The sequence below is a fragment of the Prunus avium genome, chromosome 7 (assembly GCF_965620075.1).
Source record: "Prunus avium chromosome 7, drPruAviu1.hap1.1, whole genome shotgun sequence".
Lineage (NCBI taxonomy): Eukaryota > Viridiplantae > Streptophyta > Magnoliopsida > Rosales > Rosaceae > Prunus > Prunus avium.
The window spans coordinates 33707147-33734197 of NC_142290.1; the positions used below are offsets into that span (position 1 = coordinate 33707147).

General features: G+C 39.2%; 5 protein-coding genes across 5 annotated transcripts; all 5 read left to right on the forward strand.

Annotated features, from left to right (window-relative positions):
• The first annotated feature begins 1968 nt into the window (after window positions 1–1968).
• On the forward strand, window positions 1969–10971 carry NRPB1 (RNA polymerase II large subunit). The gene is made up of 15 exons (XM_021963834.2): window positions 1969–2295; window positions 2646–2909; window positions 3623–3922; window positions 4001–4159; window positions 4288–4449; window positions 4595–4815; window positions 4937–5078; window positions 5164–5499; window positions 5587–5873; window positions 6247–6505; window positions 6591–9652; window positions 9837–9908; window positions 10055–10108; window positions 10214–10361; window positions 10593–10971. The coding sequence occupies exons 1-14, from the start codon at window positions 2212–2214 to the stop codon at window positions 10323–10325; spliced, it is 5514 nt and encodes a 1837-aa protein (XP_021819526.1). The 5' UTR covers window positions 1969–2211; the 3' UTR covers window positions 10326–10361; window positions 10593–10971.
• Window positions 10972–11090: 119 nt separating this feature from the next.
• LOC110761399 (uncharacterized protein At1g76070-like) lies at window positions 11091–12400 on the forward strand. Its single transcript, XM_021963864.2, has one exon. It carries the CDS (start codon window positions 11412–11414, stop codon window positions 11997–11999), a length of 588 nt encoding a protein of 195 aa, XP_021819556.1. The 5' UTR covers window positions 11091–11411; the 3' UTR covers window positions 12000–12400.
• An 869-nt stretch (window positions 12401–13269) lies between these two features.
• PLDDELTA (phospholipase D delta) lies at window positions 13270–19534 on the forward strand. The gene is made up of 10 exons (XM_021963822.2): window positions 13270–14545; window positions 15149–15265; window positions 15390–15584; window positions 15848–16147; window positions 16266–16334; window positions 16428–16575; window positions 17059–17207; window positions 17542–17694; window positions 18388–18588; window positions 18979–19534. The coding sequence occupies exons 1-10, from the start codon at window positions 13601–13603 to the stop codon at window positions 19270–19272; spliced, it is 2571 nt and encodes an 856-aa protein (XP_021819514.1). The 5' UTR covers window positions 13270–13600; the 3' UTR covers window positions 19273–19534.
• A 489-nt stretch (window positions 19535–20023) lies between these two features.
• LOC110761374 (RNA-binding (RRM/RBD/RNP motifs) family protein) lies at window positions 20024–23759 on the forward strand. Its single transcript, XM_021963837.2, has 8 exons — window positions 20024–20175; window positions 20271–20290; window positions 21248–21376; window positions 21941–21964; window positions 22097–22196; window positions 22315–22464; window positions 23075–23144; window positions 23245–23759. The coding sequence occupies exons 1-8, from the start codon at window positions 20173–20175 to the stop codon at window positions 23475–23477; spliced, it is 729 nt and encodes a 242-aa protein (XP_021819529.1). The 5' UTR covers window positions 20024–20172; the 3' UTR covers window positions 23478–23759.
• Window positions 23760–24114: 355 nt separating this feature from the next.
• On the forward strand, window positions 24115–26840 carry AKRP (ankyrin repeat protein). The gene is made up of 7 exons (XM_021963807.2): window positions 24115–24893; window positions 25214–25290; window positions 25525–25623; window positions 25720–25818; window positions 25907–26005; window positions 26095–26193; window positions 26454–26840. Exons 1-7 carry the CDS (start codon window positions 24170–24172, stop codon window positions 26550–26552), a joined length of 1296 nt encoding a protein of 431 aa, XP_021819499.1. The 5' UTR covers window positions 24115–24169; the 3' UTR covers window positions 26553–26840.
• The last annotated feature ends 211 nt before the right edge of the window (window positions 26841–27051 follow it).

Below are 27051 nucleotides of genomic sequence, written 5' to 3' on the forward strand. Positions count from 1 at the left end.
AAAAACCTCTCTCTCTCTCTAAGCATCTCCTCAATTTCATTTTGGTACCATCCCATATATAAGCTCTCAAAGCTTTAAACTAAACCCTTTCAATCTCTCTCTCCCCAAAACTCAAAAAAGCTCTCATATATATATATATATATATATATATATATATATATATATATATCTCTCTCTCTCTCTCCCATTCGAGCTCCCCATATCCCCCATCACAAACCCACCCCACAATGAACCCAGAACCCACAAACCCATCCCCCAAACGAATATATATATATATATATATCTCTCTCTCTCTCTCTCTCTCTCCCATTCGAGCTCCCCATATCCCCCATCACAAACCCACCCCACAATGAACCCATAACCCACAAACCCATCCCCCAAACGAACCCATATTTTTTCCACCCACGAACCCATAACTACCGCAAACCCATTCGCGCCCTTTTCCCTATGATTTTTTCCCCACAGCCTTAAAGGTCCAGACCTCTTCACCTCACAAGTTCATTGCCCCTTCACCCAAAATCTCAACCCAAAATCGCACAACTCATTAATGGATTCAAGATCTGAATAAAATGGGGCTATTTGGAGGGTGAGGGCTGATGGGTTTTGTCGCATAGAGAGAGAGAGAGGGGCAGAGTTTCAGAGAGAGGGAGTCGTAGGGAGAGAGGGAAGAAAGGGTGAGTGGGTCCCACCCCTCTGTTTATTAAAATAATTTTTTTTTTCATTTTATATGTCATACTATTGTATTTTACAGTATTTAATTATTTTTAACATATGAAATGACCAATTTGCCCTCATATTTAACGGCAAATTGGATGAAATGTTGATGATTTAGACGGCAGAAGGAACATTGATAATAAAATTTAATTCGAGCCCTTAATTCGCTAAAAAAAATGTCAGGGGATAAATTGATAGTTATGTACAAGTTTAGGGGGCAATTCGGCAAAAAATAAAGTCTTCCCTTTTTAATGACCCTCTGTTTGGATAATAAATTGAAAAATACATAGAATTTTAAAATAACATAATTTAGATTTCCATCATTTCAATTTCTGGCAATTGAAGATTTTAGTGTTTGGATTTATGTATGTTGAATTTTGTAAATGACACTATGAAAATTATAAAACGATGCCTATTTTGGTGAAAATTAAAATCGGGAATTTGATACCCTAATTTCCACGATTTTTTCCGCGCATCACTTAATAAATTCTATGCTTAAGTTGTCAAAAAAGGGAATTGTCAATTTTTCCTATTAAATTCCGAGTTATTTTCCCTCATCCCAAATGAGGGTAAGATCAGCTTCTTCACTTTTTATCATTGGTTGCAAAGACTTAAAACATCCGTGTAGTGTGTGTAAGTTTAATATACTATCGCCCCTCTTAATAACAAATGTCTTAAAAAAACATGTTTGGCACTCGTTTTTAATAGGGTCTAAAAGCATAAATAATTAGAAGCCGTTTACGATAATATTTAGCATAAAAACTTAAAAATGTTTATGTGTTATACAAATATGTTTTCGTACTTTCTGTTTTATAGAAGTACTTTGAAGTACCTTTTCAGAAATCAATTGAATTTTTATCAAACAAAATTTGTTGTGCTTTCTAACAAAAGCATACCCAAAATAAAAAAACAGAAATATTTGAGTTGACATTGGGCCTATACTGTATGGGCTCATGTCATTATTGTACCCTTCTGTTCTAAAGATCTTGTTTCATTATGCGCTTAGGCCACCCCAACACAGAAGAAATGTAAATATTGTCGTATGAGGATATTATTGACATTTCACCTATCATTACGGATAAGTTCGATTTGCTTTGGCGCCACGCATATGGAGGAGGCAAGGCAACAATAGTTAAAATTATAGGGTAATTTCGTCTTTCAAAAATTATTATTATTATCATTTTTTTATTTTCAATAAGTCGGTAGCCCCTAGGTTCACCTATTTCGCCTATAAATACACGCTTAGTGCTTCATTCTCCTCTGTTTTGTTGGAGACTCTCTCGAAGAGTTCCAGAGAAGGTCGAGCAAAATCGATCTCTCGCAGTCGGCATAAACAGAATTCAAATTAAACCGAAAAATAGAAAGAGAAAACAGAACATAAAGAAAACCCAAAATATAAAGAGAAACAGTTCGTTATTTCCACTGAATTTCACTCACTCACACCTTGTCTGAAAACCCTAGGTTTTTTTTTCTTTCCATAATCGATCGAAGATCGCCATGGATATACGCTTCCCATTCTCGCCGGCGGAGGTTGCCAAAGTCCGCTGTGTTCAGTTCGGCATTCTGAGCCCGGACGAAATAGTAATTTCCGTTTCCTCTCTATTCTTCGTTTTATCTTTCTATTCTCGTCTGTTTGTTTGCTGAGAAAGGAAATCAATGGAAAAAGAAATGGAAATCCTGTAACTGCTTATGCTTCTGCTTTCTCTTGCGAGTTTTTAAATTCGAAAGCTCTTTTACTGAGCTTGTTCGATTGAGTAGGGATTGGATGAAGTGTTAGGGTTTGATGAATATTGTATTTAGCTTTCAAATTCGAAAGCTCTTTACTAAGTTTGTTAGATTAAGTAGTGATTGGATGAAGTGTTAGGGTTTGATGAATATTGTATTTAGGTCAATCGGAGAATGCTGAAGCCTTTTATGTGTTTTGTTTGCAGAGGCAAATGTCTGTAGTGCAGATTGAGCACAGCGAGACCATGTTGGGAGGCAAACCCAAGACGGCAGGTTTAAGTGATCCTCGGCTTGGTACAATTGACAGAAAGATGAAGTGCGAAACATGTACGGCCAACATGGCTGAGTGCCCGGGCCATTTTGGGCACCTTGAGCTTGCCAAACCAATGTTTCACATTGGTTTCATGAAGACGGTGTTGTCAGTAATGCGATGTGTTTGCTTCAATTGCTCAAAAATTCTAGTCGATGAGGTACTTAGAAGCCTTAAATTATCTCTGCAAACTAGTCTTCGGCTTTGTTTAATTGACTTTCAAGAACAACCTTATTTATGTTGGCAAACATTAAATTGGTAACCATGTTACTCTTTTGAGATAGATTGAAAGGTCATTTGGAAGTACTTGGCTGTTTTATACCCCGTTTGTAAACTTGATGGTTATTTTGGTGGCTTGAACGAATACAATGCATATCTTTCTATCCTCAGTGGTGTATGGGATTTTCTAATGCATAAAACAAGTCTGTCATTAACAAAGTGGTTTGTTGGAAGAAATAGAGAGGAAAAAGATTAATTAGGAAGAAGTTTAACAGCGGACACTTCTTATGATTAGGAAAAATAGGAGTGAGGAATTAGTTTCTTCTTTTATGTGTGCATATTGTAGGAGTGTTTCCTAGGCACAAACCTTTAATTGTGCGCATTTCATTTTTGTCATGAAATGAGCTATTACCGTAAAGTTTCCTTTATATGGGATATGTTATTTTTGGAGACAACGATTATGGCAAGGCTTGCTTTCCGTAAAATTTAATTCTTAATGATCAACAATTTCTCTTACCTATTTGTTGATGTTTCATTGTGTTGGCTGTGTTTGCCTCAAGGATTCTGAAAAGGTTTTTGTTTCAAAAAAAATCTTAAAGCTTAAGTCTAGACAATTGTTAATCGTAACAAGTTTTATGCGACTTTGTTTTGCAGGATGATCACAAGTTTAAGCAGGCTTTGAGAATTAAGAGCCCAAAAAATAGGCTAAAAAAGATTTTGGATGCATGCAAAAACAAAACCAAATGTGATGGTGGTGATGAAATTGATGTCCAAGGTCAGGAATCTGAAGAACCTGTAAAGAAAAGTCGTGGCGGCTGTGGTGCTCAGCAGCCCAAGCTCTCTATAGAGGGTATGAAAATGAATGCAGAGTACAAAGCCCAACGGAAGAAAAGTGATGACCAGGAACAGCTCCCTGAACCTGTGGAAAGGAAACAGACACTTACTGCAGAAAGGGTTGGCATACTTCAATTAGACGGATTCTTCCTTTTATCACACTTGCATGATGCTAACATATTGTTGAATTTGTTTTAGGTTCTTAGTGTCTTAAAAAGGATAAGTGATGAGGACTCCCAGTTATTGGGATTGAACCCTAAATATGCTCGTCCTGACTGGATGATTTTACAAGTTCTGCCTATTCCTCCACAACCTGTGAGACCCTCTGTGATGATGGACACCTCATCCAGGAGTGAGGTAAGCTTCTTTTGTGCAGTTTTTCTCTGTTTAGAGACCAGTAACAAGCTGAAAATTTTAGTGGCTGAAGAGATAATCTAGGCATTTGTTGTTGGTGATCACTGACTTCATATGTTTTCTGTGTCCAGGATGATTTAACACATCAGTTAGCCATGATTATTCGTCACAATGAGAATCTGAGGAGACAGGAAAGAAATGGGTCACCTGCTCATATAATTTCAGAGTTTGCACAACTGTTGCAATTCCACATAGCCACATATTTTGACAATGAGTTGCCTGGACTACCGAGGGTATGTGTACATGGGAACATATTTCTTCATAGTAGCTATATGCTTTTATATTGTCTTTATTTGTATTTATATACATATAAACTTCTGTTAACTCGTAAGATTTTTTTTTTTCATGCATATGCTGAACCTTTTCTTTACTGAACAGGCTACTCAGAGATCAGGGAGGCCTATTAAATCAATATGTAGTAGGCTTAAGGCAAAGGAAGGCAGAATAAGAGGAAATTTAATGGGGAAGCGAGTTGATTTCTCGGCACGGACAGTGATTACTCCTGATCCAAACATAAACATTGATCAATTAGGAGTACCATGGAGTATTGCTTTGAATCTCACGTACCCAGAGACTGTGACTCCATATAATATTGAAAGGTAAACTTTCTTTGTTTATTTTCTCATCTTTGTGCGTTTCTACCTTTTTCTTTTCTTCTTCAGTTCATTCTATTTTCTATTATTGGAATATTCTTCAATTTAAAAAATAAAAAAAAAACAGGTTGAAGGAGCTTGTTGAGAATGGGCCCCATCCTCCACCTGGTAAAACTGGTGCGAAGTATATAATACGAGATGATGGGCAAAGGCTTGATCTTCGTTACTTGAAGAAAAGCAGTGATCATCATTTGGAGCTTGGATATAAGGCATCGCTCTTTTATTCTGATAAGTTTTGATCTGGGTCCTTCCTATTTAAGAATCACTTCTGAACTTCTACTATTGTGGTCTCAGGTGGAGCGTCATTTGAATGATGGAGACTTTGTCCTCTTCAATCGTCAACCTAGTCTCCATAAAATGTCTATTATGGGGCACAGAATCAAGATCATGCCGTACTCAACTTTTCGCTTGAATTTGTCTGTGACCTCTCCATACAATGCCGACTTTGACGGGGACGAGATGAACATGCATGTTCCTCAGTCTTTTGAAACTAGGGCAGAAGTACTGGAGCTCATGATGGTGCCCAAGTGCATAGTGTCTCCTCAGTCAAATCGACCTGTGATGGGAATTGTGCAGGATACCCTTTTAGGGTGTCGTAAGATTACCAAGAGGGATACCTTCATAGAGAAGGTAATTGTGACCTGACCATTGTTGCCCCCTCCTGAAAATTGTGTTTTTCATTAGCTTCATAGTCTTATATTGAGTGATTCTTTTCAGGATGTTTTTATGAATATTTTGATGTGGTGGGAGGATTTTGATGGAAAAGTTCCTGCTCCTGCAATTTTGAAGCCACGGCCATTGTGGACTGGCAAGCAAGTCTTCAATCTTATAATACCAAAACAGATAAATCTCCAAAGGACTTCTGCATGGCACTCGGAAGCAGAAAGTGGCAACATTACCCCCGGAGATACTTTTGTTAGAATAGAGAAGGGGGAGCTACTTGCTGGAACACTTTGCAAGAAGACACTTGGGACATCTACTGGAAGTCTGATACATGTCATATGGTATGCAATTTTACTCTATTTAGTTCAGAAATGGATTCATTTGTGTGTTAATTTTTTTCTTAAAAGAATGTAGCAGCACTTTTATGCACAGAACAGACCAGAATCTTGGTTGCTTTGATGTGTATGTCATGATATGTTGGTGTAAGCCCAATATAGTCTAACCAAAAGCTTGGAACTTTTCAATCTTTTGTTGGACTTGTGAAGTATATGATATGACATAATGGATCTAAATTGGAAATATCTTCATTTTAGGCACAAAAAAAAAAAGGTTCCACTTCCATCTGAGTATCAAGCATATAATTTGACCACCTTGACAAAAAATAAAATTCAACAAGAAGAGAAGTTTAATGGATTGAATTTTCTCGTTGTGCAGGGAAGAAGTTGGCCCAGATGCAGCTCGCAAGTTCCTGGGTCATACCCAATGGCTTGTTAACTACTGGCTACTCCAAAATGCTTTTAGCATTGGAATTGGAGATACAATTGCTGATGCTGCAACAATGGAGAAAATCAATGAAACAATTTCAAAGGCGAAAAATGAAGTGAAAGATCTTATAAGTAAAGCCCAATCCAAGCAGCTGGAGGCTGAACCTGGACGAACCATGATGGACTCATTCGAAAACAAAGTGAACCAGGTTTGTTTTTATTTTTTGTGTGTGTGTGCAATTTATTCTGGTTTCGTTGCCTACTGTTAAGTGATAATATATTTGGTTTGGTTAGGTTTTGAATAGGGCTCGTGATGATGCTGGAAGTAGTGCTCAAAAGAGTTTATCGGAGAGCAACAATCTTAAAGCCATGGTTACAGCAGGGTCCAAAGGGAGTTTTATCAACATATCCCAGATGACTGCTTGTGTGGGGCAGCAGAACGTTGAGGGTAAGCGTATCCCTTACGGGTTCATAGACCGGACATTGCCCCACTTCACTAAAGATGATTATGGACCAGAAAGTCGTGGATTTGTAGAAAATTCCTACCTGCGTGGGTTAACTCCACAGGAGTTCTTTTTTCATGCAATGGGTGGGAGGGAAGGTCTTATAGATACCGCAGTCAAGACATCTGAGACTGGGTACATTCAAAGGAGACTGGTGAAGGCTATGGAGGATATTATGGTCAAATATGATGGCACTGTCAGAAATTCATTGGGGGATGTTATACAGTTTCTTTACGGGGAAGATGGGATGGATGCTGTTTGGATAGAATCACAAAAGCTGGATTCTTTAAAGATGAAAAAAACAGAATTTGATAAGACTTTTTCGTATGAGCTTGATGATGAAAATTGGAATCCAGACTACATGTTGCATGAACATGTTGAGGATCTCAAAACTATTAGAGAGTTTCGCAATGTGTTTGATGCAGAGGTTCAGAAACTTGAAACAGACAGATTACAACTTGGAACAGAGATAGCAGTAACAGGTGATAATTCTTGGCCATTGCCTGTTAACCTGAAGAGGCTCATTTGGAATGCACAAAAAACCTTTAAGATTGACTTCCGAAGGACTTCCGATATGCACCCGATGGAAATCGTGGAAGCTATTGATAAGCTCCAGGAGAGGCTGAAGGTTGTTCCTGGTGATGACTTGTTGAGTGTTGAAGCTCAAAAGAATGCTACACTGTTTTTCAGCATTTTACTTCGCAGCACTTTCGCTAGCAAACGGGTGTTGGATGAGTACAGGCTTACTCGTGAAGCATTCGAGTGGGTTATTGGGGAGATAGAGTCACGCTTCCTGCAATCACTTGTAGCACCTGGCGAAATGATTGGTTGCGTTGCTGCACAATCTATTGGTGAGCCTGCCACTCAGATGACACTGAATACTTTCCACTATGCTGGTGTGAGTGCAAAGAATGTTACCCTAGGTGTTCCCAGGTTGAGGGAAATTATTAATGTGGCTAAGAGAATCAAAACACCATCTCTGTCTGTCTACTTAAAGCCTGAAGCTAATAAAACAAAGGAGAGGGCGAAAAATGTCCAGTGTGCTTTGGAATACACCACTCTCCGAAGTGTAACTCAAGCTACAGAAGTGTGGTATGATCCAGACCCCATGAGCACAATAATTGAAGAGGATGTTGATTTTGTCAACTCTTACTATGAAATGCCAGATGAAGAGGTTAACCCTGATAAAATTTCTCCTTGGTTGCTTCGCATTGAGTTGAATCGCGAAATGATGGTGGATAAGAAGTTGAGCATGGCTGACATTGCTGAGAAGATCAATCTTGAATTTGATGATGATTTAACTTGTATATTCAATGATGACAATGCGGAAAAGTTGATCCTTCGAATCCGTATCATGAATGCTGAAGCTCCAAAAGGGGAATTGGTTGATGAATCCGCTGAAGATGATGTATTTTTGAAGAAGATTGAGAGTAACATGCTGACAGAAATGGCTCTTCGAGGTATCCCAGATATTAACAAAGTGTTCATTAAACATGGTAAAGTTAACAAGTTTGATCCGAATGAAGGATTTAAAGCAGAGCAAGAGTGGATGCTGGATACAGAAGGTGTTAATCTTTTAGCTGTCCTGTGCCATGATGATGTTGATGCCAGGAGGACAACGAGTAATCACTTGATTGAAATTCTTGAAATTCTTGGAATTGAGGCAGTTCGTCGGTCACTGTTGGATGAGTTGCGTGTTGTTATATCTTTCGATGGGTCTTATGTGAATTATCGGCATCTGGCTATCCTTTGTGATACCATGACTTATCGTGGGCACTTGATGGCCATTACTCGTCATGGCATCAATCGAAATGACACCGGTCCCATGATGAGGTGCTCATTTGAAGAAACTGTCGATATTCTTCTTGATGCTGCAGTGTTTGCAGAAACAGATTATTTGAGAGGTGTAACTGAAAACATAATGTTAGGCCAGCTTGCACCCATTGGCACAGGAGACTGTGCCCTGTATCTCAATGACGAGATGTTGAAGAATGCAATTGAACTCCAGCTACCTAGTTATATGGATGGTCTTGATTTCGGTATGACACCATCTCGTTCTCCAGTGTCGGGAACTCCATATCATGAGGGCATGATGTCTCCAAATTATTTGCTGAGCCCAAACCTTCGTCTGTCACCCATTTCAGATGCCCAGTTTTCTCCCTATGTTGGAGGAATGGCATTCTCTCCTACTTCATCTCCGGGCTACAGCCCATCATCCCCTGGCTACAGTCCGTCCTCCCCTGGATACAGTCCCACATCCCCTGGTTATAGTCCCACCTCGCCCGGGTACAGCCCCACTTCTCCTGGGTACAGTCCCACCTCTCCAACCTATAGTCCTAGTTCTCCAGGTTATAGTCCAACCAGTCCGGCCTATTCTCCTACAAGTCCATCATACTCACCCACCTCACCCAGCTATAGCCCCACTTCTCCAAGTTACAGTCCCACTTCTCCAAGTTACAGTCCCACTTCTCCAAGTTACAGTCCAACTTCACCAAGTTACAGTCCAACATCACCTGCTTACAGCCCGACATCACCTGCTTACAGCCCGACTTCACCTGCATATAGTCCCACATCACCTTCCTACAGCCCTACATCGCCTTCCTATAGCCCTACATCACCTTCCTACAGCCCAACGTCGCCCTCCTACAGCCCCACATCTCCATCCTACAGCCCAACCTCACCGGCCTACAGCCCAACTTCTCCTGGTTACAGCCCAACTTCTCCCAGCTATAGCCCCACATCTCCAAGTTACAATCCTCAGTCAGCCAAATACAGTCCATCGTCGGCATACTCTCCAAGCAGTCCAAGAATGTCACCATCTAGTCCATATAGTCCTACGTCTCCAAATTACAGGTGAGCTGTCTATCGAACTGCACTTATGGCATCAGAGTTGCTGAGTGTGGTTGACTGATCAGTGCTTATGAGTGGGATTATTACTCTCACATGATTTATAAGCCTCTGCAGTTCCTTGCTCATTGACTTGCCGCTTATAATTGTTAAGGAAATCTCATGACTCCTTGTGTTTTTTTTTTACCAGCCCAACTTCACCATCGTATTCACCTACGTCTCCATCTTACTCTCCTTCAAGCCCCACGTACAGTCCTGGAAGGTAAGCTTCCTTTGTTTGGTCACCTCTGACCACACTTCCTATATTCCTTTCTAATTTAGTATTTTTGGAGTCTACTTGGTATTTGTGTGTGTATTAATTTGTTGAAAAATGTCTATTTTTTTCTTTCTAATTTTGTTCTTGTTCAGCCCATTTACCTCTGGAGTGAGCCCAGATTATAGTCCAAGTTCTCCACAATACAGGTAAACTGGGAAACAATACACTTGCTAGATATTTCTTGTTTTGATCTTCATTGTGCTGTGCCGAAATACTTATCTGTTTTCCTCGTTGCTTTTGTTTCCATGCAGTCCAAGTGCTGGGTACTCACCGAGTCAACCTGGGTACTCGCCGTCATCTACTAGCCAGTACACGCCTCAAACGAGCGAGAAGGATACTAAGGATGACAGAAGCACTCGTTAATGCATTTTACATTTAGAAGTTTGAGATGATGTAGAGGTATATTTTTCTTCAAGCTTTTATCTTGTGGGTGCCTATTAAATTGAGTGAGAATTTCCCTTTGTGCTCCAGGTTGATTACTGCCTATAACGCAATTCGTTCTGAAAATGCTCTTTTTAACATAATTTTTTTTGGGGTTATTAGGATTTTTTTTGTTTCTATGTCATCAGTTCTGTGCATCCTTCTGTTATTTATAAATGCCACTCATGTTTTATCTATCTGAATCTACAGCAGCTCACCTGCAGCTATCAGAGAACCTGGACTTCTAATGTGGATAGGTTGATGGAAGTGGGGAGTCGCATTAAAGTTGGACGATCAACTGCAGGATGTAAGCTGGTTTCGCAGCATATCCATGTCTAGGTTGCTTCCCGTATATAGCCCGAGACTAGATTTTACGTGTTTTACTACTAGCGGTCGATTTTACATTGAAAAAAGACCCACTCCTGGTCGTGTATCTCAACTTTGGACCACCTTTTTGGTTTCGGTTCCAAAAACTTTGCAACTGTACTATTTCATATTGCACATCTAATTTGTTCAGGTGCACTGCGTGTAATCAAAATAGTTTGGCTCTCGATCTTATTGTAATTGTAATTTTGACATTCTAGCAGGACATTATCCTCTCTAGATTAGCAAGTTTGGTTTTGAACTGTGAACAAAAAGTTCATAATTTGTTAAATTTGTCGTCACACGTTGCTAGCCTTCCCTATCCTAAGCTCTTCTTTTAAAAATCGTTGACCCCTTTGGATGTAACCTTCCAACACAAACTTGAACGATGAGGAATTAACAAAACGTTTGACATTCGAGAATGGCATGCCAAGTGGAGCTTGCACTGGTAATGCAATTATTTAATTCTAGGCGGCAAAAACCCTTCTCACCATTGCAGTACACTGTCTCTGAAGAGGTCAACAATCTCATTCCCTCTCCGGCTCTTCCAAAGCCTCTAAAGACCTCTCTCTCTCTCTCTCTCTCTCTCTCTCTCTCTTATATAAACACACAAGTATACAACAAACACAGCTAGAAGAGCTGCAAAAACAATTAAACTGAAAATCAATGGAGAAACAATCAAGACTTATTGGGAGCAGAATTCTGAAGCTTTTATCAAAAGCTGCACAGCCTGCAGTCACATACCACAGCCCACCTCCCAGCCCTAGAAAAGCCTCAGGTCCAATGATATCACTCATACCCTCTGAGGCCAGAAGGAAGCCCAGAAATGGAATTACCTTTGGTCCAAAAGAACCCACTTCTCCAAAAGTCTCATGCATGGGCCAAATCGAGGGCAAGCAGAAGAAGAAGAAGAAAAACCAAAGTAAAAGCAAGAGGGCTTGCCCTCCACCACAAGAAAGCACCACCTGCAATCTAGTTTCATGTGTTCCTAAAGAGGTGAAGAAAAAGACATCAAACGGTTTGCCCAAGGAAGCCCCACCAAAAGAAGGTGATGAAAATGACAACAATAACCCTGATGGTTTGGCGGGCGGCTCATCAAGAGGTCCAGAGAGAGTGCCTTCTTTGGGTCAGATGAGGAGGTTTGCAAGTGGTCGTGGTGTGCTGGCGGATTTTGACATGATATTGGAGATTCATGATGATCAATTGGGTGATGTGAAAAATAGGGTGGGTGGGGCTAGTCAAGAAGGAGATTGATGTTAGTATGGACCAGAAGAAAGAAGTTACTTTGAGAAAAAGAAGAACCATTTCTCCTCATCCAAAGCCTCTTCCATTGTAAAAACACATGTGCAAAAAAATTGATCAATGTTTATGGGCTGTTTATGAAAATTGTTGTGGCAATACTGATCAGTAACTCTTGATAATTTTTTAAACCAAGATGGTTTTTCCTGCAAACCAAACAAACATTTGAAGACCTGTTCAGCTGACTGGTTGTGGTCCTAAAGGGCTGGCTCTGTGGCTGCAATTTTTAAACGCATGTAAAATGCTTGACACTTGTTTCCTAGAAATGAAATTCATTCTTTACAAGATACCAAACCCTTCTTTCCTAGGGCAGCTGTAGCATCAAAATTTTAAGTTGCAGTGTCTTCAAGCCATCCTTCACAGCAGCAGCCCCGCTAGCCATGTGGGTTTCTATATTTTTGGAATAAAGAATTGGACAGATATTTTGGGTTTTGGATTTGGTTTGTTTCTCAATGAGGAAATAAAATAATTATTTTGTGAAGATTATGTTTGTGGTAGTCAGAGTGAGGGTAGGATATCTTACCAACTAGACTGATAATGATTTGAGGGCAGTAGTAGGGTAAGATGTAGGCTAAATGAGTAAAGCAACTTGAGGAAACTTTTGTCCCAAAAAAAAGAAACTTGAGGAAACTTTCTACTTTTCCACGATTCTCTTCTTTTAAACGTAAAAGTATTCAAAAGTTGGATTTAAAATCTCATAAGGAATAAACAAGCACCTAATCAAGGCAAAGTTAATTAAATATTAGGTTATGACATCATTCCTAGAGTATGCTGATTGCATTCTGACTGGCAAAAAGGAGCCAGAAACAGCTACTAAATGGAAAAAATCTTTCTTATAACGGGAGTTTCTTTCCAAAACATGGTATGAAAAATGTGGTAATTTTCCGACATGACTCGATTTGGCAAGCATAAACAATCTGATTTTAAAATTATACTAATATGGATTAATATGAATTCTAATAGAATTATAAAGTTTCTTTGAGAATAAAACGTGACAAGAATATGAAATAATATAGAGTCGATTAATATAAAAGATTTTATATGATTTGTCATGCCTAATATTAAAATGGGCTGGTGTTGATTGACGCTATAAGTAGTTGCTGGAGCCACAAACTCAATACAAGAAAGGAAATGAAACGATGGGTCCATATGAAGCGTGGACATGTTCTAATTGTTCATGGGTCTCACTCCAAGTATCCAAACCAAACCAATTATTTAACCCAACTCAATTTTTTTTGCATTAAAAAACAAAAAAAAAAACCAATTTTTGTAACGGACACTAACTCCCCACTCCACACTCATCCCCTTCCCTCTTCTCCTCCGTCACTCACAACCTTCTCTGTCAATATTATAAGATTTCACGAGATTTAAAATCCCCAAAAGCCTCTAGGCGCCACGAGGTGTCTGAAACTCCTCTGTGTTTCTCAAGCAACGGCAAACCCATAAACCCAGTTTTTTTTTGTCGCTATTCAAACCCCCAACCCCAACCCCAACCCCCTCTGAACTGCGGTTCGCACAGTGACCTCCCTTCTCCTGTGCCACGTCACCCCGCCGCAATGGCCGAAATGACGTCGGAGCTGGTGACCTACCTGCACGGCGACCTCGACCTCCATATCATCGAAGCCCGGCGGCTGCCCAACATGGACCTTATCTCCGAGCGCTTCCGCCGTTGCTTCACCGCCTGTGACACTATCACAATCCCCCACTCCTCCCACTCCCGCCACACCGAACCCGACGGCGGAGAACACATGTCCCAACACAGCCGCCGTAAGATCATCACCAGCGACTCCTACGTCACTGTTTTGGTCCCCGAGACCACCGTGGCCAGGACACGTGTCATAAAGAACTCGCAGAACCCGAAGTGGAACGTGCACTTCTTCATCCCCCTGGCACACCCCGTAATTAACCTCGAGTTTCAGGTTAAAGACAACGACCTCTTCGGCGCCGAGCTCATCGGCACCGCTAAGATCTCCGCCGAGAAAATCGCCACCGGAGAACTCATATCCGGGTGGTTTCCCATTATCGGGTCCTCCGGGACGCCCCCGAAACCCGAATCGGCGATCCGGATCGAGCTAAAGTTCACGCCTTTCGAGAAAAACCCACTGTACAAGCATGGTATAGCGGGCGATCCGGAACACAGGGGTGTGCGCCACACGTATTTCCCGTTGCGGAAAGGAAGCTCCTTGAGGTTGTACCAAGACGCGCACGTGCCGGATGGGCTGCTGCCGGAGATTGAATTGGATGGAGGGAAGGTGTACAGGCCTGAGAATTGCTGGGAGGACATTTGCCATGCGATTTCGGAGGCTCATCACTTGATTTACATTGTGGGTTGGTCTGTGTTTCACAAGGTGAGGCTGATTCGAGAGACCAGCCGACCGTTGCCACGTGGCGGCGACTTGACGCTCGGCGAATTGCTCAAGTACAAGTCTGAAGAAGGCGTGAGGGTGTTGCTGTTGGTCTGGGACGATAAGACCTCACACGACAAGTTCTTCTTCAAAACGGTCACAATTCCAAATCTGCATTGTCGTTTTGAATTTGGTTTTTGCTTATTATGGATATGTCAATCATTTTCAATCTGTATGGTTTGGAATCATTTAGTGGTGTCTTTGATTGTAAATAGGGATGGATAATGGTTACCCATTGGCCCAAATGGGTACCTATGAGTTGGTGGTGATAGTGGTGGTGGCTTTGGTAGTGATGGTGATGGTGGTTGGTTGGTACCCATTGCTCATCCAAGTGCATACTGCAACCTATGCAATGCACTATATGGGCTGAAATGTAAAGCCAGAAAAAGAAAAGAGAAGAAGAAGAGATCCCAAGTTGGACTATTTGATTCCATTTCGGGTAATGGGGTGTTAGAGGGGTACTTAAGTAGTTAATTGGGTTGGTTTCACACCTTCTATTACTCTCCCACACTTTTGGACTATAGCAAATCTGTTCAGTAGTTCATCATCTTTATTCAGTTATGATTTTTCCCTCCCCATCTTACCCTTAGTGAGATAACGAATTTTTAGTGCATTGTGTAATTTGTCAAGATGCTTGTGCAAGTTTGTATGTGAGGTCATGGAAATTGGTTAGTAATGTGAAGTTCGGATTGGTTGCAGGCAGGAATGATGGGTACACATGATGAAGAAACCCGGAAGTTTTTCAAGCATTCATCTGTTAATTGCGTTCTGGCAACTCGCTACGCCAGCAGTAAGCTTAGCATTATTAAACAACAGGCAGGTTTTGGACGCCCATATTTGCGTGATTCAGCAAGCGTTCCTTTAATTTCATGTAAGATTTTGCTTTCCACTAAGATGATCAACTTGCTGAGTCTAACTTGCATTTTATGGGTTTGTGCAGGTTGTTGGAACCCTCTTTACCCACCATCAAAAATGCGTTCTCGTGGACACACAGGCACATGGTAATAATCGCAAGATAACTGCATTTATAGGAGGTCTTGATCTCTGTGATGGTCGTTATGACACACCTGAGCACAGACTGTTTCGTGATCTTAACACTGTATTTAAGGATGATTTTCATCAACCTACTTTTCCTGTAAGTAATTGGAGATTGGGTTATACAGTTTATTTCTGCATTGTTTCTAACATCCATAACAATTGGGATATTATTTAAAACCCTGTCATGATTTTCCTTGTCTTTCTTGTTTCTTTCTAATTCACTCACGTACTAGCATAATTTGTATATGATATTTTATTTTCAATGATTACTCAAGATCCACAAAATGAGGTTTCTATTCCTTTAAATAGACTGCTAAGATGCATATCTTTTTGGCTTTTTGTGTTTTGTTCCTGTACTAGGCTGGAACCAAGGCTCCAAGGCAACCATGGCATGACTTACACTGTAGAATTGATGGGCCTGCTGCGTATGATGTTCTTATAAACTTTGAGCAACGTTGGAGGAAAGCAACACAATGGAGAGAGTTCGGACTAAAAAAGAGGGCTTCACATTGGCATGACGATGCTTTGATAAAAATTGACCGCATCTCATGGATACTTAGTCCTCCACTATCTGTTTCAAAGGATAGAACAACTATTCCAGAAGACGACCCTGCTTTGTGGGTTCAACGTGAAGATGATCCCGAAGATTGGCATGTTCAGGTTGGATGCTGAAACTTTCTTTCACTCTTTTTGTTATTTTCTGTTTCTTTCAATAAATAAATATGTAATAAAATAAAAAGGAGAATCAAGCTGGGTTATATCTTTCTTTCTTGTGCAGATTTTTCGGTCCATTGACTCAGGATCACTGAAAGGATTTCCCAAAGCCAGCCTTAATGCTGAGGCCCAGGTTTGTGTTTGACTCCCCCTTCTATCTTTCTTCGTTTTAATACTTTTAAATGTGTGGACAAAATCTGATCGTTCCTCTTGATTGTAACTGCAGAATCTTATTTGTTCAAAGAATCTGGTAATAGATAAAAGCATTCAAACAGCATACATCCAGGCAATCAGATCCGCTCAACATTTTATATATATTGAAAATCAGTATTTTCTTGGTTCATCATATGCATGGCCAGATTATAGAAATGCAGGTAAGCTGACAATATGCTGAGCACTGCATATGGTGCTTGTTTCTAGGGTTTTTTTTTTTGGGAAGCAAAACTTTAGCTTTGCGAAACAGTGCATCATGGGTATTATTTTATGTGCATAACTGCACTTGAAATTTATGGGTTCTAGCATTCTGTACATGGGAACCAACTCAACTTCCACACACCCCTCCCCCTTCCCCAAGTACAAATCTTTTTTTTACTAAGTAATTGCAATTTTTATTATTTACTCTATAATTGACTAGGAATATTGAAAATTTGAATCTTCATTTTATTTCTGTCATTGGCTTTAAATTAGCCTTAATGACCCAAGACTATTGCACCTGCCACCTAACCACTTATATTTTTTCAAATTCACATTCTTCAGTTTGAAAAATATAAATAAAGTAATTGTTATTAATTGATAATAGATATATGCTTTCTTTGCATTCAAATTGATCTGAATATTTTCTTTCATGGTGTGAGCAGGAGCTGATAATCTTATCCCAGTGGAGTTGGCATTAAAGATTGCTAGCAAAATTAAAGCTGAGGAGAGATTTGCGGTGTATGTTGTTTTACCTTTGTGGCCTGAAGGTGATCCAAAATCTGGTGCAATGCAAGAAATTCTTTTCTGGCAGGTATGTGATTATATATTATGGAAATGCTTATACACGGGAAACACATGTTTTGGTAAACAGGAACATTAAGATGGCTGTAATGTTCTTCTAATGACTATAATAAACAGCGATGGACTTTTTGCTTTGACATCATTGATTCTCTTTGCTGGTAGCTTTTATTTGAGCTACTCTTTGCTAGTAGCTTGAATAATACATCATCTATTGTTTGGTTTCCAATCAATGGGATTGTTTTCTTGGAAATTATTGGTTCAGAATTATTACTTTCGTGTAAGAATAAGAATGGAAAGGACATGTAGAAGTTGCTTTCTGACTTGTGCATGTTTACTTTGTGCAGAGCCAGACAATGCAAGCAATGTATGATATTGTTGCAAAGGCACTAAAATCGGTGCAGCTTCAGGACTCACATCCTCAAGATTACCTCAATTTCTATTGCCTTGGTAACCGGGAAAAACTTTCTGAGGAAACTTCAAATGACAATGGTGCTTCGGTAATTATTTGAGAATAATTGTCTTTCCAACTGCTCTGACTTTATCATTCAGTGCTAGCTTCTTTGGTTGGCATAAACTAAATAGTAGGCCCTTAATCCGCATCGCTGAGAAATTCATGGTTTCCAACTACAATTTTCACAATATATTCACTTACTCTCTCTAATGCTTTCAGCTTTGAGATCTTAGTATATGCAAAATCCATGCTGTCATTTTCTGTAATTAGCATGTGCTCTGTGGGACCTTGAAATATCAAAATATGTATCAAGATTAGCGCGCAAGACAGTAGAAAGATTTCCTCTATCCTGTTTGGTATATTTGGAAACCCCAAATAATTAAAGGTCAATGTCACGATCTGTCACATTTACATTATTCTAACAATGGGAAGGCAAAAATATTTTGTTAATGTAGATTATTCTAGTAGTTGTAGTATGTTACACATTTTAAGGCAAAAGCTCTATTTTTACTTATTTTAAAGGTTGGATTTTTGTTTTTGGCCATTGTTACAGATTAAATGCATTCACTTTTGTATTCCTACCAAGCCAATGACCTTACGCATTTTCCTGAGATTTACCATTAGTTCATCTCATGCTTCACAGAGGATAAGATGACCACTCAAGCTTAGATCTTTAAATTCATTAGATATCTGCGAGAACTTTTCAGATGTTGGCCTTTATAATAAAATTTTCTTTCAGGTCTCCGATGCATATAAATATCAGCGGTTTATGATTTATGTTCATGCCAAGGGTATGGTAGTAGATGACGAGTACTTGATACTTGGATCTGCCAACATCAACCAAAGATCAATGGCTGGTACCAAAGACACTGAGATAGCTATGGGTGCATATCAGCCCCATTACACTTGGGCTGAGAGGCGGAAACATCCATTTGGTCAGGTATGCCACTCTGTATAATTTTTCTCGTGTTTTGGCAAACTTCTTATATGAGGCTCCTTTCTTGGTGGATGCCGAGGAGGATATTTATGAGCATGAGTCAGTACCTTCAGCTTCCGAGAGACTTCATGAGCACTAGCTGTTATAATTGTTCTCGTCTTGGTTCAGAGTATCAGTTCCTTTCCCTTTTGCCCCTTCTTTCCATTGTTTTCCAAGAACAAGTTAAAATGCATTGAAGAAACTTCACAGAATCCCCTTGTGGTTGAGTTTATTGAATATAGTTATTTACCTCCCGGATTTAGAATTTGTTGACAACATAAAGAATTTGCCTTTTTTTCAATTTCTTTTACACTTACATGCTTTAATTAGACATCCAATATTCTGTTCATGCAGATATACGGATATCGAAAGTCACTTTGGGCTGAGCATCTTGGTACAGATCCATGCTTTGAAGAGCCAGAGAGTTTGGAATGTGTGAGGAGAGTCAACGGGATTGCTGAAGAAAACTGGATGAAATTCACATCTCCAGATTTTACACTACTGCATGGTCACCTTCTGAAGTATCCTCTGCAGGTAGATGCTGATGGGAAGGTCGGCCCCCTGGCGGGACATGAAAATTTCCCTGACGTCGGCGGTAAAGTAATTGGATGTCATTCTGCCACACTTCCTGATACTCTCACAACATGATCTCTCCACAGTCTTATGTTCATACACGACTCGTTAAATAAAATTGAAGCGATACGTCACCTAGCCCTTCGAGTTACCAGATCAACCTAGTTGCTGTTTCTTTCTTGCAAATTCAGTCCGTTTCCTTGTTGATTAGATTCTGTGAATTTGTACTGTAACTGATGCATATGTGCCGACATAGTTGAAAAGATCACTTTGTGAATTTACACACAATGACTTGGAAGAGTAGATATTGTGAATGAAGATTTTTCATTTCTTTTTCTGTTTTTGTACTAATTGGTTGAAGTTCTTAAGGCAGTTGCATTATATATTTTTATTCCTGTTCCTAATATGGATGGCAAGCAAGCAGTAAAGTGAAATAAACCAAAGTTACTTCCAATGAACCAAAATTCAACCACAAACTTGACATTAAACCATGCAATAAAAAGACAATTAAAATTTGTTCCCTCTAAATTAAAATAATAACCAAATTTAATCGTGATAATAATCAAATTTACTAGTCTAGTTTTTTTTTTTTGGTCAAAAAAAAAATTCCTACTTGATAGATAAAAGAGAATCAAAATTTTCCTAATTACCTTAATAAATAGAAATTACTATAAGAAGAAATATTTTTACAAAAAATTTCTCCCATAGAAAAGTTGATCGTTCAACCAAATTTACAGGTTAACAGATTAAAAATAAAAAAGAAGAAAAAAAGAAATGGTTATTTAACATAACAAATATGTGCCTTCACCCTAGGAGATTATACCCCTGACATATATATATATATATAATGTAATTTCCGGTTTACATAGACAATAGATACAAATTGGGCCTTTCCCCTTTCAAGAAAGCTCATTGACCCCAAACCCTAATACCTCGATTTTGTTCTCTAGGGTTCTTCGTCTTTGCCCTCTGCGAATGGTAATCTCTCTACTTATGTGATGCTCTGCTGCTTTTACATGCTTGATAAAGCTGAAAGATTTTAATGCGTTTTTTCTTTTTACATTTTTTTGCAGGCGGATTCTCCACGCAAAAAGTAAGCCCTATAATTTCAATTGCTGTTTTTCAGTTTGTAGAAAAATAATTGCCTTTCAACATACTTGTTGGGTCGAGGCTTTCGATCTATTGGTGCTGTTACTTTTGCTTTGTGTCAGTGTATTGGAGTTGTTGGAATTTTTATTTGGCTATGTTTGGCTCTTGAAGCTTTCTTTGTCTGTTTTTTGTGAGCCACTTACAATCCGTAAATCATTTTGTCAAAATCACTCTCTCTCTCTCTCTCTATCTTTCTGTTTTTCTTATAAGAAAGGAAGAACACAAGTTCCCTGTTTTAGGATTTTCAATCTTAGCTTCGATTTTTATAAATACAGTCATAGATATGCGAGTGGGTAAGGAAATCATACGGTTCTGCTTATATGCTGTACCTTAGTCCATGGAAGATGTTCTACGGGCACTCTGTTTATTTGGGAGACCATCCAATGCTACAACTGTTCATACATGCGAGGTTTTGTCTTTACCATGTAGGTCTAGGTGGTGTAGTTTTAGAATAGTATATGCAAGTTATGCTTATGCTTGGAAGTTTTCACTTTGGAATTATAGAGGATAAAGTCACCCAGAAGTTTTATGTTCAGATTTGTTACTTTTTCCATTATGTTTTGGAGAATGTTTTTAATGTCTTATTTAGTGGGGCGAAAATTGTTGAATTGTGATACTAATGAATCAGGGAGACTCTAGTTACATATGTGGTGTTCATATGATTCCATTTGGGGTAGTTGTTATGATCAACATGGCTTGCTTTCTCATTTTTGACAGTGAGACGACCATTCTAGGGTCTGGTAATAAATGCATTATAGGTGAATATTATCTTTTAGAGCATATTAGTTGTGAGTTTCTTTTCATTATGAAGATTCACTATGTGGGAAAGTGTTTTGCGCTGTTTGGCTCTTATTTTTTGATGTTGTTCAGAAGTTTTATGTCATACATATGTGTAAATCAGGTACTCACGATCCCCTTCTCCGTGGAGAGCTCAGTCCAGGTCCAGGTCCAGGTCTTGGTCTAGGCCTAGGTCAAGGTCAAGATCGTGGTCTAGGCCAAGGCAGAGATCTCGTTCTAGAAGTCGTGGCAGGTTGGTCTTCACTTTTTTGCTTAAATGTGTTGTTCATGTTTATTAGTATCAGTGTTTTTAAAAGGCAAAAACAAGCACTCCATGACTCGAGAGCAGGGTGCCCAAGGTGTTTCTTTGTTGCATGATGACACAGTTTTGCCTAGGATTTGAAAAGGAAAATTAATACCCCACTTAGAGCCCCTTTCTCCCTCCCCATTAAACCTGAATAACCATAACAAATAATTAGAATGTCTTGGTAGCCTCTAACCCACAACAACCAAGTAGCTCTCAGATATTTTTGGCCGCTCTAAGGTGGTTTCCTGCAGATTTATATTTCTTAAATTTCAATAATTCTCATCCCTGAAGGCTTACACCTCTATGCCTTGTGGCTTATGCCTCACTTGTGAGGCACAAAACACCTCACATTATGCCTTTGCATTGGAAAACATTGGTTTTAGTAACTTTAGTTTCAAAAACATTGATTTATTAATTTTAGTTTTAAAAACACTGGTTTTAGTAACTTCAGTTTTTCTGCCATGTGACACCAATGATTCTTATAAATGGTTGGCGTTTTTTTCTGTGCAGATCAAGGTCCAGAAGTCCTGGCAGGTTGGTGTTAATTTTGGTTTTTCTTTACAGTAGCATATCTGTTTATAAAGTTGTCAGTGGTCAAACCTTCTTTTGATTTATGACACTGATATTTTTCTCTGGTGCACATCTAAGTTTTGTTTTATGTGGTAGGCCTGCTGCTATAAATCCTGGAAATACACTGTATGTGACTGGCTTATCAACAAGGGTCTCAGAGAAGGATGTTGAAAGGCATTTTTCAAAGGAGGGAAAGGTGCTTTTATTATTTTCTATTTTATTTAGTGAAAATTTTTAATTGCACTAACTATTCCATTATTCATGGTATAGTGATGAATTTTGCATTTATATATTCTGCTTGCCTTATTTCACAGGTAGCTTCATGCTTTCTTGTTGTGGAGCCCCGCACTCGAATTTCTCGTGGTTTTGCCTTTGTTACTATGGACTCTGTTGAAGATGCTGAACGGTGCATTAAACATCTCAACCAGTCAGTTCTGGAAGGTCGATACATAACTGTTGAGAGGGTAATGTGATTTTCATACGGTGATAAACTTTAAACCATTGGTTTTGTTTTGTTTGTCTTGACTTGGCAGTTTTCTGGTTATATTCATAACTCATTGCGTCAGGTATGTTGGCAGCAATCACAGATGATGAGTTTATCCATGTCAACTTTAGTGAAACAGCTTGATCAATGGCAAGCTTAAACAGCTTTTCAAATGCGCCTGATCAGCTAAACATAGCAACTATATTCCAACAACTATACAACTTCAGCATTCACTTTCAACTCTCAACTCTCAACTAATCCACGGACATTACCAACAACTTTCTAATGAGGCTTTTATGGTATTTCATAACTGGCATTCATTTTGTGGACACTAATCGTATCGCATATGTGCCTGGATATCTTGTGCTTGTTTCTGTGTCCAGATTTCCCACTTTATTTAGTTTCCTCTTTTAAGTTTTCTTTATCAAATATATATTTTGATATCTGATCAAGTATATTAAAAAATAATGTTGCTTGTGGTAAGATATATTTCAGTTCTTCAAATTTTGTTAATGATTCTTGTATGATTAATTTTGTTAACTGTATACTGGAAATTTAAAAGAATTAAGGATTTATATGTTTATTTTCAGTCTCGGAGGAAGCGGCCAAGAACTCCAACACCTGGCCATTATCTTGGGTTGAAAAATACTAGAGACACTGGTATGCTTAATATGCTTTCCTATGTAAATAATAAAAGTGCAGTTGTCTCACTGTGGTTTGTTTGCCTATATCTCATATTTTATCTCTGTATTGGTGACAGGTTATCGAGGTGATCGGGATGGGGATCGGGATCGGGATCGGGATCGTGGTAGGTATCGTGGGGGCTCAGGTCGTGATGACTATGGATATCGGAGGTCTCCAAGGCGCTCACCGTACAGAGGTGGCCGTGATTATTCTCCTAGGGGTTCACCTTATGGCGGAAGATCTAGAAGGGAGAGGTCTTATTCTCCCTATGGCAGCCCTGAAAGGAAGTATGCTCGTGGCTCTAGATGAGGCTATGTGTTGTTATTTCCTGTCCAACAAAATTTACAGACTAAGGGACAAAATGTAGGCAATGTAATGGTTGTGTTCTGGAGTCTGAAGTTCCTCTGGTTTCGTTTCTCATGTTGTTACTAAGTAGTAGGATTGCTGGTTTTTGCCTTTGGACATGGGAATCGATATACAATATGTGGCTTAGCTTATCTCCAATTTTAGTCTTCCCTGTTTGTACACACTGTTTTCTGTGAAATTTGAACTATGAGCAAGTTTGGCCAAAGAAAATGGCTCTTTTACTTTTGTAGCTTAGTTAAATGTTGCCAAGTTAGTAGCCATGCTTTTCTTCCAAAGAAAATCCCAGTTGACCTAATCTTAAAAAGTTAAAAGGTTGCAAAGGACCACTAGTGTCGTAGTTTGGAGCAACGAGTGCATGAGCTAAGGACTCTCTCTCCTCTTAATATTAGGAAAGGTCCTAAAACACAAAAAATATTTTAAAAAATATTAAAAAAATTAAAGGTGCTTTTGGCGCAATCAATCTCTGCCCGATAAAAGTCATTGGCCCATAGCTGGTTGCGTAGGCAATGATGAACAATCTGGGCCTAGCCCAACTATTAATTGTACAACTTATTACACACGAAAAATGAAGAAGAAACAGATATAACTCTTTGTTTTCATTTTGAGGGAAGCTTAAGCTTAGCAAGTGCGAGGCCATGTCACTCTCTGTAAACCCCCAATCCTCTAAGCTTTTCTCTCTCCTCCCCGCCAAACCTCTCTCTCTCACCACCACACCTCACAAGCTCTCACTGCCCACAACCATAAAGTTTCAGAGAAAACTACACACACTCTCACCCTCTGTTAACTCATCTTACTCCATTCAAAACGACCCTTTCGAAGAAGACCATGTAATCGGTGACTGCGTTGTCTTCGAAGAGGGCATATTCGACGACCCTTATCTCCAAAACAACACCAAAGTCGATACTTTTAAGCCAACCAAAGCAAAACCCAGAAAAGCTATCGATGAAATTGGGTCTGAGAACTTGGTTCCGGACCAATGGAGAGATGTACAAGCAGAGATTAATATAACGAAGAAAGAGAGGCGCAAGATAGCTCAAGAAGTGCAGTTTGGTACGAGGGTCGAGAAGCGGAAGAAGGGGTTAGAGCCCATAAGGGATTTGAATTTGGAGGAGTACTTGGCGTACAGAGAGGCCAAGTTGAATCAATTGAAGCCGCTTGTTTTGGATGACGCTTCAGGTTTGGCTCAGGTCGAGGATGCTAAAGCTAAGGAGTTGAAAGATAATGAAGGTAATGATGGGTCTTTGAGTGAGCGAGTGGCGCCTAAGAATCCAAGGTGGGCGGTTTATGGGAAGGGTCTGGAGGATGTTACTGAGTTCTTTAACAGTGAGCATTACGAGCCTGGTGCTAAGAAATCTGAAGGTGATTGCTTCCCTCTTTTCTCTGTTATATATTTATACTGAGCTTTCAGATGAGGCTGAGATTTTCTAGTATGTTCATGTGGGTTCTGTGAAATGCTGGTTTTAGCTTTGAGTTTTATTGAAAAGTAGTAAATTTTGGTATATAGGTCCAGGATAATGTAACAAAGTATAATTTTTTAACACTGCGGATAATCAAGCTCTCTTTTTAACCAATTTTTCAGACATGGACAACTTTTCCTAGGTTGAACTTGAATTGGTCTATTTTTGGGTATGTTTGATGGATATGGTCTGTGAAATATTGTTTGTTGCTTGAATGAACAGGACCCCGAAAGTTGTTTACGAAAGAGGAGAAGGCTATGCTAAATAAGCGAAAACCTGATATAGCTGCTGCCACCTCTGTAAGTGTCACTTGTGTTATGATCATTAATACGTGATGGTTTCTGTGTTCATTGTTAGATTGATTTTCGTTTTTCTCATTAGAAAATCATTCCTTAGTGAAACCCTTGCTTGTTGTACCCTATGTAAATTTGAACATATACAGCTGCCCCCTCACACAATCACATTTTTGTAGTTCTAGTTCGATGAACTTGAAGGTTTTAACTTGATTTTGGTGTATTTGAAATCTCTTTCAGAGCAAATGGCTACCACTTCACACTCTTGCTGCATCAGGAGAATTTTACCTTATGGATGCTTTATTGAAACATAATGCTGATATCAATGCTGTGGATAAGGTATATAAATGGCCACCTTTTCTATTGGAATGTTAACTGCAAAGATTGTTCTTTCCTTTTCATTCTTGATTTGAGCTTTGGTTCATTGCTTTCCAGGATGGTTGGAATTCTCTTCATAAAGCAATTCTTGGTAAAAATCAGGCCATCACGAACTATCTTTTAAGAGAATCAGCTAATCCGTTTATTCGTGATAAAGTGAGTAGATTACCTAGTGAATCTCCGAATCCAGTTTGGTTTTAGTGTGACTATTATTGTTCTAATTAAATGTTTATGTTGAAAACAGGAGGGCGCCACCTTGATGCATTATGCTGTCCGAACAGCTTCCAGTCAAGCAATTAAAATTCTTCTGTTATATAATGTTGATATAAACCTTCAGGACAATGTACGGATTATAAATTCCCATGCTTGCTTACAGTTTGTTATGCAATATAAAGAAACAATTATTCAAAAAGTTTTACTTTGACTTTATAGGATGGATGGACACCATTACATCTAGCTGTTCAAGGCCGAAGAACAGATGTGGTGAGGCTTTTATTGATTAAAGGATCGGATAAGACATTGAAGAATAAGGTAACTTTTGAATGATTCCTTTAGCTTGTGTTTGTAGTGCATAAGTTTTCTGCATTCTGCACATGCTTGGTTGGATGCATGAAAGAAACTATGAGCGATTGCTTCTTGAACTGTCCTTCATATGATTTCTGCTCTCACGTGTCGTAGTTCGAGTCTAAGCACCTTATCAGCATTCCGGTGTATGCTTTAGTTCTTATTGCCTTGACGTGCAACTCTAAGAATGATAGTTGATTGTAATGTAAGTCATCTATTTGTTGCAGGATGGTTTAACCCCTCTTGACCTTTGCCTCTATTCTGGTCAAGAAACAAGGACTTATGAGCTAATTAAGCTGTTGAAGCTTCTTCCCAAGCCACGCTAATCGGTCAATATTCGAACCACAAATCTACCTGATCAGTGTTTCGGCTGCCCAAATGATCTGATGACAAGCCAGGGTTTGATCTATACCATAACTTTTATACAAAAGTTTCAGCATTTCAGATGATCATCCATCAGTCCAACTTACCAGTCACAAGAGCCAAGTGCCAACCACAATATCAACCAGAGAAGGGCTGTAATTTTGTAATTGTTTGTAATTAAAAAAATCATTGAAAATGAATTGTAGAATGCAAATATTTTTTTCCCTTAAATGAGAAAATTTCATTAATAATTTGGGCCGGTTCATGTTATGCTTGAGTGTGCATCAGCATGGCACATGCTCAACACAATCAAATGGAGCTTGACACGTACAGGCATGACATCTATGCATGAAGCAGAGTGTGCTAGATCGTGGTGAAACAGAGTATCCTCACTTTTTTTTTGGGGTCAGCGAGTATCATAAACTCTACGTCCTAACATTATGCCATGTGTCGTAACATTAT